Raw genomic sequence first — 16,909 nt, forward strand, 5'->3', positions numbered from 1 at the left:
GCCTCATGCATCAGTTCCTTTCAAATGTTCCCACCATGAGAGGAGATGGGTGTGAGCCTAGAATTTAAGTTCTTTTACTGGCTCGTTTGCCTTGAGGATCACGACTGTGTGTTTCTGTACCTCGCGATGTATCGTAGCATCAATTTGGGGTTGTGTCGTGGGACGTATTGCTTTTCACGGGCTACCAGCCTGTTCTTAGGTCTGAGAAACCCCTTCTGGGGGGAAAGCTGAATAGTGCACATGGGGTCCCGAGCTGGGTGGGGTCTGAAGAACAGTCAGCTGTTCTGGGGGTTCTGAGGAGGGGCCGCTGTGGCTGAAGGCACGCTGAGGAGCAGGTGTGGTGGTGGCCGCCTTCTCTTACACCGTGGAAAAAGAATGCGTCATTGCACGGGGTGCAGCTTTTAAAAACACAGACGCTTTGTATTCAACCCCTGGCATCACTTGGGAAGTTTCTAAAAAGGAGGGAGAAGATCCAAGAATGTGCGTTCTCCCTTTGGGCACGGCGCAGTGCACGAGGCGCGTGCGAAAGAGGACGACCACACAGCCCTTGTGCTTTGTCCCCATTCGTGCAGGAAAGCTGAACGCAAACCTCTGGGTTTCCTCTGGACCTCAGCTTCCTGCTTCACTTTCTGTGCGATTTCCTAGGAAATGTCAACTGAAAACGCATTGCGTCTGCTGCCTGGTTGTTTCAGACTGAAGTGCATCTGGGGACTTGATGGTTTTGGAGAAAGGCCCAGTTTTTGACTTTCCACATGTAGACACATCTTAAATGCCTCAGGGGTGACCATAAATGCTCCTGGCAGGGGCAGGCTCTTCACTGGGCAGTGAATGCGTTGTAGGCACCTGCAGGGCTCCCCGGCGTGGTGTGCGTGGAGGCGTAAGACTGTGTTCTGGGCTGCCCCCAGAACGGAGTGCATTCCTCACCTCGCGTCCTGGAATGCGCAGTGCTGCTGCGTACGCAGGAACCATTGTGCGTGCTTGGGTCTGGCCAACGGAGCAGTCTGGCTGCTGCTTTTCCGGGTGCAGTGCTGCCTGAGGTTGGCCTGATGTCTGTTTCCCAGATTTGGTTTGGAAAGTGTAAGCCTTTGTTTATGCTTTGTTTTTATGAATCAGCTTGTTTTGCCAGCTGTGCGTGTAAGTGGCTTATGATCATGCAAAATGGAGCTCATTGACAGTCAGTCCCTCACTCTCTGTCCATGGGTGGGAGCAGACTAGTGCTTCTGCGTGCGCTCTGTGCTGCGCAGGGCTCAAGCTGTTTTCTCAACAGGCTAGAAGCCCTTCAGACACTGTGGGCAGAAGAGTGAGGCAACACACGGGCAGGCCGGGCATTTGAGTCCCTCGTTTGTGTGGCCGGGTGACTCAGGCCCCCGGAGTCATGGTTTTATTTTTCTCTGTTGTGTGTTATTCATTTTGATGGCTAGAAACAAAACGTTCACCCTTTTCTCTCTCAGTGTGCTTGTTGGCATCTCTTCGCCCCAAACAGTCCGTCATCCCTTTGACATTGTCGAGTCGTGTCCTGCTAGGCCTGCCCGGCCGCCCCCCACCTCTCCTTCCCTCGCTCTCATTCCCGTACAGATCGCATCCATCAACCTTGACGTTCCCGTTACAAGAACCATCCCACAAGGTTTCACTCATACCCATTAGGTCCTAATCACCATAATCTAATATCATTTCTGATACATCCTGTTCATTTCCCATACACCTTCATTTGTATACAGATGCTTAAGTACACTTTACAGGCCTGCCCTGACTTTTTTTCATCCATGTGTTTCCAACGTTTTCCAATTAAAAATAAATTAGGAAACACATCATAGATTTTTTTTTTTTTTTTTTTTTGGCATTAAGCGTAAGATGTTTCTCTGACAAGCCAAGTCAGTTTTGACTTAGAAGGTGAGACCATTCTTCTTTTATGGGAACTGTTATATATATATATATATTTTTTCCTTACAATCTTTCTATCACTCATGGGTGTTTATCTGCCGCATCTTCCCCCTCCAACCCTGGAACCCTGGCGGTGTTTATTTCAAGCAGGGTGTTATTGAAAGACAGATGTTCGTAGGGACTGCTCGGGCCTCACACCTGGAATGTTAAAAAGCTTTCAGGCAGATCTGTTTGGTTGAAAATGTCCCTTTCTGTAGGGGGGTGGCTAGAGGGAAATGGCGCCCCATCCCGGAAGCTTCCCTTCCCCACCGCCCACCGGGTGAGGAAACCGTGGTTACGACCGACCTGTCCATCCACACTCCCTGGACGGCACTTCCTGCCCCACCAGGTGGCTCATTCCGATGGGCCCGGGCAGGAGGCCCCCTTCCACCCACCCTGGCCTTTTCACCTGTGCCTATCAGCTGTTCTGTGGTGAAGACATTACCGTCCTCTCCGTCCCCTCCTCCCCCTTCCCAGCAGCAGGCTGAGTGCAATCATTATTTCTCTCCACCACTCTGTCTTTAACCCTTCTTGGTTTCAAGGGCCTTCTGTTTTGCATGCCTCTTCTTTCCAGAACATTCCAGTTCGGTGTGAGGTTAAACTGTGCGCAAAACACTGTTCGAAAGAAAGGGGGAAGAAGAGAAAGGGACTTGTCAGAATGCATTTGTTAGATCACGTTTTAAATGAAGTACAATTGAAGGTGGTTTTTGTCCAAAGAAAGGAAAAACCCTTGCAAATCCGCTGCGCTCCCCGAGAGCGCGCCTCCTTTGTCGTCGCCCTGACATTGAAGTGTAATTTTTCATGGTTATTTGGACTGGAAAATGGGGGAGGGGGGGGGGGAGAAGGGGAGAGATGGGCCTGCGATTATTTCCCATAAATGACAACACAATCACATCACGCTCCGCTACAAACATGCTCGGGGAATGTGCCTTTTTCACATTTCATGTGTGAAAGTAACGGCGAGTCATGGCGGTGTGGGAGTGCGCGGCGACTGATCCCCGTGGACCCCGCTCTCAGAGGTCTGGGACGGAGCTGGGCGTCCTGTTCAGCGTGGATTCCGAAACCATTTCAGGGTCGGGTCTGTGTCTTACAGACTGGAACTCACAGCTTTCAGTTATTGAAAAAAAAAAAAAAAAATTTTTTTTTTTCCCTGTGAATAGCCACCAGGCGAGTCAGCGACATATTTCGTTCCCTTGTGCTTTGTCGCCTCACGTTTGCTTTTATCCTTTCTGCATTTCTGCAGGGGGCAACCCAGGGGCTTCTGCTAAGAACACAGATAAATGGAACTTGTTGCAATCCTGGCTCGAGGCGTTTCCTCCCTTTTTCTCCTCTCTTGACCCCCACCCACCCCCTTAATTCGAGCTCCGTTTTGACAAACTGTTCAAATGACCAAGTGGCCTTGCCCGGGAGAGGAAAAATGGCAGAGGCCGGCCCTCGCCACACCACGGCGGCATTTGTCACTGCTGGCTCCGGCGTTCTGTGCTGCTCGCGCGCACGCACGCACGCACGCACGCACGGACACACGCACGCAGGCACGGGGCGCAACTCAGAGAGGGGCCCTCTCTCCTGGAGGCCAGCGCAGACCGCATGGCCCCTCTGAACCTATGAAATGCTCTCCCCTGGCAATGCTCAAGTCAGAGGTGCCGTTAAGCCGGAAGCAAACGGAGAGACTCCCCGAGGAGGATGTTCTTGTCCGGCCGACCTGGCTTTAGCCAGCCGGGGCTGAGCACGCGGCTGCAGCCTTCCCAGGCTTTCTCTTGCTGCACAATCCCCATTTTTCTTGTTTCTATAAACAGTGGCAAGATCTTCAAATATACAAAAGCATAAACGGTCTCTATTCTCCAATTAGTCATTTTAATAATACCCGGAGTTGCCTTCAGAGGGTTGATTCTTTGAGCCTGGTGCCAAAGCCAGGGTTGGCGGAGTGGGGGCGGGGGAAGGGGGTGGGGGTGGGGGCGGCCAGGGGGCCCGAGGTCCTCAGGGCAGGGGTTTCCTGCGCAGCCCTGCCCGAGCCCTGTGGGAAGCTGGCAGGCCTCCACCGCCTCCTGGGCCCTGTCCCGAAGCTGCAGGCGCCCCTGGCCCCGGAGCGTTTGGTAGATGAGCACCTAGTGGTGAAAGGGTCACGTTAAGGATCCACGGTGAACAAGAACTTGTCGCTGAGGGAAGGGCCTGTGTCTGATCTCTTACGTGTCCTCCGCTTCCTCTCCTGCTCACGCCCTCTTACCTCTCGGGGGGGGACTGACGTCAGTTCTGTAAACGTCATCTTTAAGAAGGCAGTTTTGTTTAAAACAACTGGTGAGCGGTTTGGGCCACATTTATATATAAAGCTACTGGGATGGGAAAATTCCCTGCAGAGCACCCAGAGGACCCCTGACCATTCACACCACCAGCTGGTAGAGGCAGATCCTTTGTAGGGTGGCCCAGCCTGGCAGAGCACTCGGAGGGGGTGGGAAAATGGGAAATGCCAAAGACAGGGGTGACCTGGAAGGGAGGCCTACCTCTCTCTCTCCTGTTCTCTGTCCCTCAGACCCAGTGCGAAGCATCCCCAGGGAGAGAGGGGTCTGAGAGAGGCCTGGGCAAGCAGGGGTGCCGGCGGCCAGTGAGTCACCCACTGGAGAGCGTACCTTTCCCTGAGTGCCTTGGGCTCTGCTAGTGACCCGAATCCTAACGTCCCCCCTGGAGAAGAAAAGGTTTCTTAACCCTGAGACGGTGGGAAAAGACTACAGTTCTGATGAATAAGTGGTTATTCCAGGCTCGGAGCCCCTGCCTTGCTCCCTCCTCCCACACCCTTACCCTCAGCCTAACCCCCTTCAGGGTCCCTGCCTAGACCACGGAAGTTATATCTCAGAACGCCCACTCACCAGTGTGGTTTTGGATCCTGGCCCCTTGTCCTGTGGTGTGGCATTATCTATGTCTTATTAAGATGTAGAAAACACAATGGACAAAGTTTATCAGCAATTAAAAGTCATATTCAGATGATTAACCCACAGAGATCTTCCAGGTGGATATGTAAGTTTCTAATACCATGCGGGTGCGTGAGCACATGCAACCACCTTTTACCAACATGCCAAGTGTAAGGTGTGTTAAGAGAACAGTGTGCATTTCAGGTAAGCCAAACTTCCTTGCTTTAAGGGAAAATTTTGGGGGCTGGGGTGTCAACCCAGAAAACCCCATCGCTCGAAGCTGCCGCACAGGCAGTCTTCCGCCACGTTGTCAGGGCTGGAAAGACTCCCTGGAGTAAAAGCATGGAGTACGCATATGAGAACGTGTGCAGAGTGGTTCTTGTACCCTGGATCTGGGTGTCACTGTGCAGTTGGGATACAGCCCAGGGCACACGAAGGAAGACTGGCATAGTTGGTGGCCCTCCCCTGTGGGTACAGCCACAAGCATCGCCGCCCTTCACCTCTTCCTCGCTGGCTCTGAGAGTGAAGACAGGACCGGGGCCAAGGGCCCGGGAGCAGCAGGGCTGTCTGCCCACCAGTGTGCAGGCCAGGCCCTGACCCAAGTGTCTGCTGTGGTAGAATTTCACTGCACTGGCTCTTCCTCTTAGCAGCCATCTTTTAAATTGTGGATTTGATGGGACCTGTGTTTCCAAAATAAAGCATGCACATCCAGGAGACTATGTACAACCCTTAGAGGCTTCCTCAGGATGACAGAAGAAGTCCAGGAGCATTGGGTACGCTGGAGTTTCGGCCCTTGGTTTCCAGCTGTGCCAGCTAACTCTTCAAGAGGGCACCTGATTGGCAGGGTGCCCTTCCTTGAGTGGGTAGCCACAGAGGCCAGCGCCTGCCGGGAGTTACCGGAGCGAGAGGGAAGGACACACTCACGTGTTCGTCCTGCTGCCCACCAGAGACCCCAGGCAGAGGTGGTGGCTGTGCTCTGTCGCTCCTGCTGGTCAGTGTGCCCAGCCTTTCCCTCCTGCTTCCGTGGTTGTCCTTGGTTAATTAGGTTGAAAATGGAGAAAGGAAAGGCTTTAACCCTATCTTCAAAGTAAGCAGATTGGTTATTTTGTTTTTCAAAGAAGAGGTCCCATATACAATTAAAACTTGTTTCTGGTAAACCTCATTCCAGGAAAGATGAGCTTTTAACAAAAGGCTTTTGACAGCTGCAGGCTATTTCATTTTTTTTAATGCCGAATGAAAAATCAATACATTTTTCTGGGTTATACATATTCAGAACAGGCCTGATATTTCCATTATAATGGAAAGTGGGTGTCTGTGCACATCTCGCCTGTCAGAGCTGCACCACCGCATTTTCCAAGCCACTGCTAAATATTTCAAACCTGATTTGATTGTGGTTCATGACAGCTAATGTTTCTCAGCTCTTGAGCCTGCCGACAGGCAAACGCACTTTATTTCAACCCCGCCCTCCAACATCGCTCCCCCCACCCCACCCCGAAGGGAAAGAACAATTTCATTCTTCAGGGATCCAGTTTGGTGTATTATTTAAGTAATGCGATCGCCTAAGAGCTTTGGGTACAGACACTCTGATAGAAGAATTTCCAAATTTCTTTCACATTGCGGCATTAAGGGGGCTCTGTCAGTTTTGGGGGAAGGTTTGAATTAATCTACATTATCCTGTTAAGAGTTGGGAACAGAGGGACTAGTCTTAGTCATTGAGTGACTCCCTTTCCTTCAAGTCTGTAAGCGATTTGTAAATAACACCCAAAGGACATGGTACTCGGTCCCAGTTATTTGATGGACAGTATCTTTTTTTTTTTTTTTTTAAGCAACTGGCAAGTTTTCTTGGATAACACGTTCAGGGAGCATGTGCAGTGGGGGCGAGTGACAGACTGATGGTGCCACCTCTATTTTTGCTTCTGCCTGGTGCTTCTTCCACAAACCAATTTCCAAATTGTTCAAAAAGCTGTTGAAAATCTCCATGGGGTCTCCAGTTGGCACAGCCACCTCCTTTAGAAGAAGTCACCACAGATCAGGAAATCGTGCCGTCCGTCTTCACCAGCACGCAAGACATAAGCTTGTTAAGGGGACAGTTTGCATTGGTGGTACGCAAAACCACCTGAAGTGAAGGGACACTTTCTGGACCCGGGGTATCATCACCCCCAAAACTGTAGCTGCCCTAGCAATGCTTCCCTTTTAGAATATATTTATCTGCTAAAATTCTTACACCCAAGGGCTCGGCCCTTAACCGGGAGGCATGAGTGACGAGAGCAGGTTGGGTCTGACCCGAGCGCTGTCTGGGAGAGGAGCTGGAGATGGGATGGACACAGGTTTTTTTTTAAAGCATCTTTAGCCAGTTTTCCATGTAAGTTGAAGGCAGGCAGGACACCAGAAAGAACTCACAGTGATTCAAGGCTTGTTTTTATTTCCTCCAGCCCTTCGACATAAAAATACATCCAAATAGGTGGGGTGCCCTAGTTTGAGGGCGTCTGTGGGGAGTGTCCGTGGAGTAAGCTTCTGCAGAGGTTCTAAAGGAGCCTTCTCTGGAGTCTTTGAGAAAACAGACCTTCTGTCTGGGACATGCTGGGTCTGCTGCCCCCTGCCAAGAACAGGCAGGGCAGCGGGAGCACAGATGACCTTCTCACCCGGTCCCTGGCCGGGCCCTTGGGAAAGCATTCCTGGCGTGTCCCAGAATATTATTAAACTCTTTGGGGAGAAGATGGTTTTGACTTCTCTATTTCGGCATAAAAAAATGGTGTGGTGACTGTCGTATGTCTTGGTGAGGGAAAGCAACTTTGTCTTCTGAGGGAAAGACAGGATTTTCCAGATAAAACCAGATTGTCGGTCCATCAAGTCTTTACTTGTTCCCACCATCTGTCAGTAGCTGATATTATAGGGAAAAAATTGACTTCTGTCGTGACCCTGGCCGGTTGCCACTGACTTCGTGGGGGGAAGTGCAGCCTGTGGTCTACGGGGAAAAACCTCCCCTCAGCTCGGTGTTCCACCAGCACGTGGGTATTAGATACACATTCCCAAAAGGAATGGGGGCAAGGCCAGCAGCCCCAGGCGCTCAGCGTGGCTGCAGCTCTGTGTCTCAGAGCTGGAGGCCATGGCATTCCTGGTTCCCACATGTTTCCAGTGCCGGGAGACCAGGCCCCCTCCTCTGCCCCCTGCTGTGGGTGCCCGAGGCCTTAGTGAGTGGGTTTGCTTGAGGCTTAGGGGACCAATAAAACATGCCCTGTTTGCAAAGCATTGTGGGCCCGAGTTGTTCAGACAAATTCATAGTTTGCATCTCTGTTTTTAAATCATTTCTCTACCTTTATTGGTATTCAGAGTTCACGGTTTTTTGGTTACTGACAGCCTGGGCTTCCATCCATTTTAAAGAGCTATTTTTCCTCTTGCTGCTGATAATGATGCTATAGAGACAGATGGTGTAACTGCGTATGAATGTCCTATTTTATTTCCCCAGGACCAGACAGTTCACTTGAAGACGTATATTACTTCCACATGGCCCAGACAGTGTCTGCCTCCTGCCGCTAGCCTAGCCGCCCTTCTGGGCCTGGCCATGCAGAGGGCGACACCTGTAGGTCACTGGTGGAACTGCTGGGAAGCTCCTGCGTTGGCTGAATGGGACCTGGCGTTTTAGCTGGGGCTGAGGACACTGCTCCCTGGTAAAGGAAGCTGGCCTGTCCAGGAGTTTCTCAATCATTTCTTCTTCTCCCAAGCATATGACAGCCTTTTAATGAATGAGTCACCAATGACAAGATTAAATCTAGGGACCCGAAAAGACGACTTGATATTTAAATCTTAAAAAGGAGGAGAAAGAAAAAGTAGGAAAATTAAGTTCCTGGATTAAGCTCTGTTGTCTGTCCTCTCATTGAAACTCGGCTGCCTTCACTTTATGCTTGTGGTAGGGCGGGGAGGGAGGGAAGAAAACAGAGACTGAAGTAGGCTCACAGAATGAGGGCCCCAGAAATATGCACCAGGCCCCGCGGGGTTCCCTCGTTCATATCATCTGTGATGTGCTCACTCTTCCACATCTCTGTCTTCTGAATATACGTGGTCACTGGCACTGACCCCCGTGCACATGAGTTCTTAACGCTCTGCTCAATGGCTGTGGCCTGCGTACCCTGCTAGAGAGAGGTGCCGGCCTTGAACACGGCCTCCCGTGGGCAAGTTCCTGCCCTCCTCAGCAAAGCAGCACCTTCAGACGCTGCTCATCACCACCTCAGGGCGTTCTCTATTTGGGTGCTGTCACACTGTCTCCACCTGAGGTGATTGTGTGTGTGTGTGCGCGTGCGCTTCAGAGGAGAGAGAGAGACCATTGAGCCATCTCTTTATATAATCAAATTTGATTGATATAAATGTATCAATACCACAGATATTTTGTATCACAGTACATATAGGGGCAAATGAGTATATTTTAAAAGACCTAGCTACTTTGGGTAGACCTAATTTAATAATATCGATTGACTGAATGCTGGTATCACCATTCAGAGATGGATTTTATAATTATAGTGTTGAACAATTTTATCAAATGCCTAAAACTATGCATTGAACATCCTGTCTGAAGATAATGAAGATGGTAAATATGTATCACACTGCGTAACCTGCGTGTTATTGCTCGACTGGTGCTTGTATACATATATTTTTTTCTTTACTAAATGAAGTAATGTTAATATGGCTCTGTGTATCTGATTGACTTCAAATTATAGTTGCCTGATTTTTCTGTTTGGACTAGGGGTGGGCGTGGGGAGACGGTGTTGACTTGACCAGACAGTGAGACTAAGGGACATGTAGAAGTCATATGTGGTGTCTCAGTTGGAGATGAAAATGAGCAGTGTCTTATTTCACCCCCGTTCCCCAGCTCTGCCTCCTAAACCCCCTACTGATGGTAATGAAGGAGAATGTTCCCTGAGCCCCTCGTTCAGTTTTCCAGTCCTTGGACCTCCATTGTGTTTTCAAGGAAGAATTAGGAAAATCTGACTCCAAGTAGATACTTTTTTTCCTCAAGTGTGTTATCAATCCTCTGAGGGTCAGTTGACTCTGAACTCCTGCTCTTTCCATTGTCAGATGAAATTTTGAAGCTATTTTCTGGAAGGTTGAAGGATATTGCACCTTGAAATAATAGAAAAGTAGAGTTGCACTTGGACAGAGCCCCCAGATCCACGATCCTAGACAGGACCCTAAATCCCTGGTCCCCATTGGTCTGGCCTCGTGCTGGCCTCTGGTGAGAGACGTGGGCAGCCAGGTGCTTCAGTGTCTACACCCTGGGAGTTGTGCTCTCCAGGGTCCTCATGCTGTCATCATGAACCCACCTTAGTTTGTCGGCCCCGTTTATTCCTTAAGGAATGTTCTGGATAATAATCCAAAGGGCCAGGAGGGCGAGAGAGAAACGTCTGGCTTCCTTTCTTTCTCCCAGCATCTAGAGCAGCGGTTCTCAACCTGTGGGTCGCGACCCCGGCGGGGGTCGAACGACCAAAACACAGGGGTCGCCTAAAGCCATTGGAAATACATATTTTCCGCTGATCTGGTGTCTTGACCTCTTCTTCCGCACTTGGGCAGGTGGCATTGTACATCATGATGACTCTAATGCTGGAGATGACCGTTCTCCTGCCTTCACTAAAGCGTGATGCGTTGAGCTGGAGAACATTTCCTCAGTTTTAAACCAGCGGTGGGGAGAGAAGGGAGGGGCTTCCAAAGGAAAGGGTGTGATTCCGTCACAGTCTTTTCTCCTTCTTGTCACTGATGCCTGTTGTGCCCACAGAGGACATTTTCTAAAACTCTTCACATTGATGAAATCATGTCACTGATACTTTGTGACTCTTCAGAGAGTGACTGTTAAAAAAAAAAAGAAAAGAAAAAAAACAACCCCTCCCGCCCTGGTCTGGCGCGGGCACGGGCACTCCGAGATCTGTGAGGGGTCAGTGATGGAGCCTCGTCTAGGTCAGGGTCAGGACGCACCGGGGTTGGAGGGAGGCAAGAGGCTCCTTTTTTGTAATTTCAAGTGTAAAATCTTGCATTTTCAAGTGAGAAAGACTTGCAGGTGACTTCAAGAATTTGGATGGAGTTATCTCTTCTCAAGGATTAGCTTTTTCAATAAGCAAAGCTCAAATAAGGCATTCAAGAATCCATCTGGTGGAAATACCTAATGTCCCCCTGTCTAGAGCGAGCCACAATCTCATAGCAACGAGCAGGGAAGGACAGTCCCCACTGCTTACCCAGAGCTCAGCGTAACTGGAGGGCAGTCAGCCTTCCAGGGGCCACTGGGGAGACGGGAGGGACAGTCACTGGTGTGTGTGTTTTGTGGTTGGTAGTTCTTTGGAGTAGGAGCCAGGAGCCCTTCATTTTCTGTCTAGTTTTAATCATCGACATTTTGTTTTTCTTCTATTTCAGAAGAAGTCATCGAAGATGTTGAAGGGCCCAGTGAAGCAGCTGCTGACCCAGACGAGCTTGCTAAAGACCAGGAGAGTGGAGGCGAGAAGGACCAGAGCAAGTGGGCAGGTAGCGTGTGCGGCGGCCCCTGCGCCTCTGGTGTTCCTCCCGGGACGGGCGGGCCTGACGGACCAGGGGGCAGGTGCCTCCTTGAATCGACCCAGAAAAACTGCTGGCTCTGTGCATGGTGGAGAATTTTTATTTTTGCCTTTTTTATTTTATTTTTTTTTGAGGGGTCACCTTCATTCTCCTCCTATTCTGTTATATCCGAACCATCTTGTTTCCTGAGCATCCAGGTATCCGGCTGTGTCAGGGGCTTCCGTGCGTGTGAAGTCACGTTTCTCCAGCAGCTCCTCCCTGTTGTTTGCCTGGATGTGGTTCTTCCTCTGTTTAAGGTCCCGGCCCTTGTCCCCACTGCTCCCAAGCCATGCAGAGGGATTTGCCATGTAGAACTTGGGCGGGGCCACCCCTGAGTCTCTGAAGGAGTCGGTGGTGAAGGCTGGGCCTTGCCCTGCAGGGGGTAGGGCGGGGGAGGCGGGCAAGCTCTGCGTAGTCTGTGTGCCCCCTGGTTCCAGAGCGAGCTCCCTCACCCCAAGCTGCACACACCGGGGAGGCAGGCAGTGCGGCCAGGCACGAGGCCGTCGTACCAAACGCAGAAGAGATGGAAGAAGTCAGGAAAGGAGGCACTGTCTAAGCTGGCACTGAGAGGGGGACCGGTTGCCTGTGAAGGCCGGCTTTCTGCATCGAGGGAAGGGACAGCTGAGGCTAGCAGGAAAATCTTCAGATTTCTTTGAGGAGGAGCAAAGTCGTTTCTGAGAAGACTTATCGGGACAGATCAGTCTCCCAGAAACCACCACAATAATTAGAGGAAGTGATATGACAAGCAGCAGAAATTATTGTATTTGGTCAACCTGGTTCTTACTGCCTTCCATTATTAATATCGTAACACTCTTGATTTTTTTTTTTTTCTGAGAAAATATTTACCTTCTGGAGTCTGTATTGGTTGGGTCTTTGTTACTTTTCCAGGCATGACTGTTCTTAAATCATGTTCAGTGTTGGCCTTCGCTATTTAAACAAGATACAGAATCTTGGAGAGAGGCCAGGGGAGAGCAATGAAAATGACTGAAGGCCAAGAAATATTGCCTCTGAGAAGAGGCTGAAGAAATTGGGGCTATTCAGCCTGGAAAGGAGAAATGCGAGAGGCAGATAACAGCTTCCAAATATCAGGGGGGATGCGCAGAGTAGGTGATGTTCCCGGGACGGGGAGACAGGCGTCACTGCAGCTGAGTGGACAGTACACTAGGTGGGATTGACTGTCCCCACTGCTTGCTGTCCCCATTGGCACTGGGCTCTGGGGTGTCCGGGGCCTGAGCTGGAGGTAACGCTGAGGGGCAGGGCCAAGCACCAGCCCCACGGGAACATTCGTAGGGTAGGACTAGAAAGGAGGGCACGGACACTCGTGCTCAGAGGCCCTGAGTGTGGGGGAGGGATCGTCCTTGTTGCTTCCCATGGACCAAGGCCCTAGTGTTCGCTGTACTGTTCAGGTGTGATCTACACAAAGCTTGCGGACAGGCAGCAGGAAAACATACCTGCCCGGAGGAGGTGAGGTGGGGAGGAGAGTGTTCACTAATGCAGTTGGAAGGCCGAGTAACCTTTCAGATGACCTGTCCTTTGTTTTCATGGTTTGGGTGCCCCATTTCTGACCCTGGCTCTGCCACTTACCAGCTTTGTGACCTTGCCTGGGGTACCTTGCCCTTTCCATTCCCCCGTTTCCTCACATGAGATGAGGGTTAGAAGTTGTACCGACTTCCACAGGATCACTCTGTGCATTATTTGAATATGGGAACCTTCGAACACTGCCTGACATATATTAGGAAGGTTTCTTGCTGTTGTTTTTAATAGTTTGGGTAAAACAGATTAGGAAAACTGGTGGCAGGTTCTCCTCAGGCCCTCCCCATATGAATGTGAAAGTTGTCAGGCCGCCTGTGGCTTCCAGGGATGTGGAGAAGCTGAGAGGGAACAATATATAAGGATTTTGTGGGATCGTGCACATTATATTGGTGCATAATTGTCTGCCTTCTGTATGTTAAGGACACTAAGAAAACAACAGAGAGGCCCTGGCTGGATAGCTCAATTGATTGGAGCGCCGTCCTATAGACCAGGTTGTGAGTTCGATCCCTGGTCAGGACACATACCAGAATCAAGGAGTGCATAAATAAGTGGAAAGTGGAACAAGTGGACATTTCTCTCTCTCTCTCTCTCTCTCTCTCTCTCTCTCTCACACACACACACACACACACACACACACAAATCAATAAAAATTTTAAAAAGTAACTGCCATTCACAAACCTCCTACTGTGTGCCAGATCCCGTGCAGGGCACTTTGTATATGTTCCTCTAATCCTTACACCGGTTCAGGGAAACCTTTATTGAGGGTGCCTAGGTGAACATTCAGAGTGTTTATAACTCGGTGGGAGTGTGCCTTCCCGGTGCTGGGGGACATGCTAGGCACTCCGGAGCCTCCTAGAAGTCTTACAGTGAGCACCACAAGAATGAACGTCTGTAATAAGACTCCATTTTTTCACTCATTCACTCACTCAGACAACAGGCCACAGCTAATCTTGATATCCGGATGACAGAGACGAGACAGACAGAGAATGAATGAATGACTCAGAGGTGCACCTTGCCAGTTGCACAGTAGTAAAGGGAGAAGGGAAATTTCTTACCCGACTCCCGCAAACGATCCTCTTTTGACCTGAAGCATAATTTTGTCTATATTGTCTGAGTGTGTAATGACAGGCTTCATTAAGGAACTTGGTCGATTTGATCTTGGAATCGATGTCGGTGCCAACGACCTCTTCTGAGCTTTCTTTGGGATATTCAGTATTTTATAAGAAATGTCTGCTTTTGTTCCGTTTACTCCTTAAATTGAGCTATTCCTATCTGATTAACTGTGATGGGGAGTGCTTCCTCCTGGCAAATAAATAAATAGTGATTTCACAATTTGTACTGTTGATTAGTGGCTGCTCAGGATACAGATTAATAATATTTCAAATGGGCCTGGATAATTGGCATTTTCTCAGATATTGATTATGTAGTTTGGGGGGTTGCGCAGGAACGAATAATCTTCACGAAAAGTTTTTAGTTAGCTACTTTCGCGTTGGAATGGGACTCCTCATTTCCTGTTTGCTGTCTGTTAGTAACCCTCTTAGGGCTTCTTTTATTGACATGGCAGGTCTTTTACCTTGAGTGGCAGCAAGACAAGCAAGATAGTGATCCGAGGAACGGCAGCATCAGTCCCACAGTCAGCGGCTGGGTCTCCACCCACGAGCGGGCACTGGGCAAGTTCCGCTGATCCCAAGCCCCGTGAGGTTCTAGGCCTCGCCTTCCAGGAATGCAACACTCCCGGGGTGGGGTGGGGCTCAGGGCCGCCCTCAGTCCTGCGCATACTGTGACGGGAGACCAGTGCTGTCCCCTGGAACTGTCTGTGCAGACAGAAGTGTCCTGCATCTGCGCAGTACAGTACAGGAACCACCAGCCACGTGTGGCTGTTGAGCACTTGAAACGTGGCTGGTGCCCGTGAGAAACTGAATTTAAAAATTTTATTTCATTTTAATGATTTTTAAAATTTACACAGCCGCGTGTAGCTAGTGGCTACCATACTGGAGAGTACGGCTGTTGATACTCCAAGCCAACTCTCGGAGAACACAGTGCAGGGGCAACTTTCCAGCTATCACTGAGGCTACACTGAGCTCTCACTCTGCCAGGCTCCGTCCGAGGGGGCCACGCCTGTCCTTCCCAGCAGGCCTGCCCTGAAGGGCTCCCAGGCACACGGCTGTGCCGGTCCCCAGCCCTCGGGTTGCCCAGGTGGGGCTGGGGGCTGCTGAAGCTGTGTCGCTTGCAGCTTCATCTGTTTTACCCGGTTTGCCATCGTTTTCAGTGTGTGCCACGATGCGGAAGAGAGTTGGGAAGCATCACTCTGTGTAGCCGACACACGTCATTTCATTTGCTTCTCACCCCCAGCCATGAAACATACTGTAGGTAACCAGCCCCTTCCCCCACCACTGTGCAGATCAGTACACTGAGCCCTGGAGCTCAAGCAGGTTGTCAGAAGACATGCAGACGGGTCCAGACTCACAGACCGGCTCTGCTGCTGCCCTGACCCGGTGGAGCCCGGGCTCTCTCGCCAGGTGCCGCGCCACCTCCCGAGAACGGCGGTTTTCAGGCTGATCGTTTGATCTGACTGTCACCTGCCGTCAGAGCACGCAGGGGAGCACAGCGCTCCAGCCACCTGCACGCTCCAGGTTAGCATGCTGCCTAGTCAGTCAGCGTTGTGCTCCTTCTGAACCCAGCTGGGCGAAGTGGAAAGAACGCTCTAGATTTGGAGTCATGACGAGAACGACCTTGGTCAAGGGGTTTAGCCTCCTGGTGCCTTGTCTGCACAATGTGGACAAGAGACACCCCCAGCCCCAGCCTGAGTTCCGTGATCGCAATTGGTGGCACATGTGCACGCCCTTGGTAAACACTCTAGGGTCACATCTGCTCGGGGCGAGCGTTAAGCTCTCTTATGGGCCAACAGAGGTTGCAGGAAGGTCCTCTGAAGCAAAGCCTCCTCCCTAATGCACAGCTGTTTCCACCATCCAACTTTGTGGTTATCTGTTTTGCAATGTGAAAATGATCCCTTCTTCTCTGTTAGCAGTGCGGATTTGAAAGTGCGCATTCAACATTGAAGAGCCCCCAGTGTCAGCAACTGAACAATAATTAATGCAGTGACTGTTCAATCAATCATTAATTGCTATAAATTAAGTGATATACAATTAATGTGATGCTTTATCACCAATAATTAGGGGAAAAATTGAACTCTTGGCAAAGAATCACAGCAAGATGGTTATTTAAATCCTGAGCCGCCATGGTTTCCAGCTACAGAGCACAGGGCTGGGCTGAGTTAAGCTAACGTGAGGCAAGACGGCTAAGGGGTGTTGGTGCTTTCAAAACAAACAGAAAAGGGGGGTGACTAGCCCAACTTAAACTAACACCACAGTAATGCTTCAGAAACCCCTAAATGATGTCCATGTTTATATTTTTGTGAAGTCTTGAGTTAGAATTGTTGTAGTTTGAGCACTGTTCTTCTAGGAGAATGGCCTGAAGGGATTTTATCTTTAAAAAAAAAATTTTTTTTTTTTTTTTTTTAATCCATGATGTTCACCTAACACAGAGCAATTAGTGCAGCGGAGCATCCCTGATTTGAATCTATGGAAGATCGCTATTGAAGGAGGGATTAATGGGCTGGCAAGGCCTGGGCAACTGTTAGAGAGAAGTGTGTTTATGGAAGATGGTGCTGGCAGGCATGATTTCAATCGGATTTGACATGTTTAACATAAATGTATAGTGTACTGTTCTTGCCGCGTCTGAGTAATTCCTGCAGGCCCGCTGCCTTTCTAATTACTGAGGGTGAAAAAAAGCAGGTCAGGCACATCCTGGTGGAAATCTATTACCAGCCCTCCCCCTATGCTCCTGGTCGTTAGCAGCTTTGTATAAACAGGGACACCACTGTATGGGGGGAGCTTAATGCCTGTGGGGTAATCTGTGACTGAGCGTGGAAGGGACTAAAACAAACAAACAACTTTTTAAAAAACTGAATCCAGAAAGACAAA

General features: G+C 50.0%; 1 protein-coding gene across 3 annotated transcripts in view; it reads left to right on the forward strand.

Moving 5' to 3' along the window:
- ZFHX3 (zinc finger homeobox 3) overlaps positions 1-16,909 on the forward strand; it is a 257,518-nt gene that overhangs the window by 201,446 nt on the left and 39,163 nt on the right. For all 3 annotated transcript variants that reach the window (XM_066349959.1, XM_066349961.1, XM_066349960.1), the window contains exon 5: positions 11,217-11,324. In XM_066349959.1, coding sequence (XP_066206056.1) covers positions 11,217-11,324 — 108 coding nt within the window. The remainder of the gene's footprint in view (positions 1-11,216; positions 11,325-16,909) is intronic.

Source organism: Saccopteryx leptura, chromosome 9, assembly GCF_036850995.1.
Source record: "Saccopteryx leptura isolate mSacLep1 chromosome 9, mSacLep1_pri_phased_curated, whole genome shotgun sequence".
Taxonomy (NCBI): domain Eukaryota; kingdom Metazoa; phylum Chordata; class Mammalia; order Chiroptera; family Emballonuridae; genus Saccopteryx; species Saccopteryx leptura.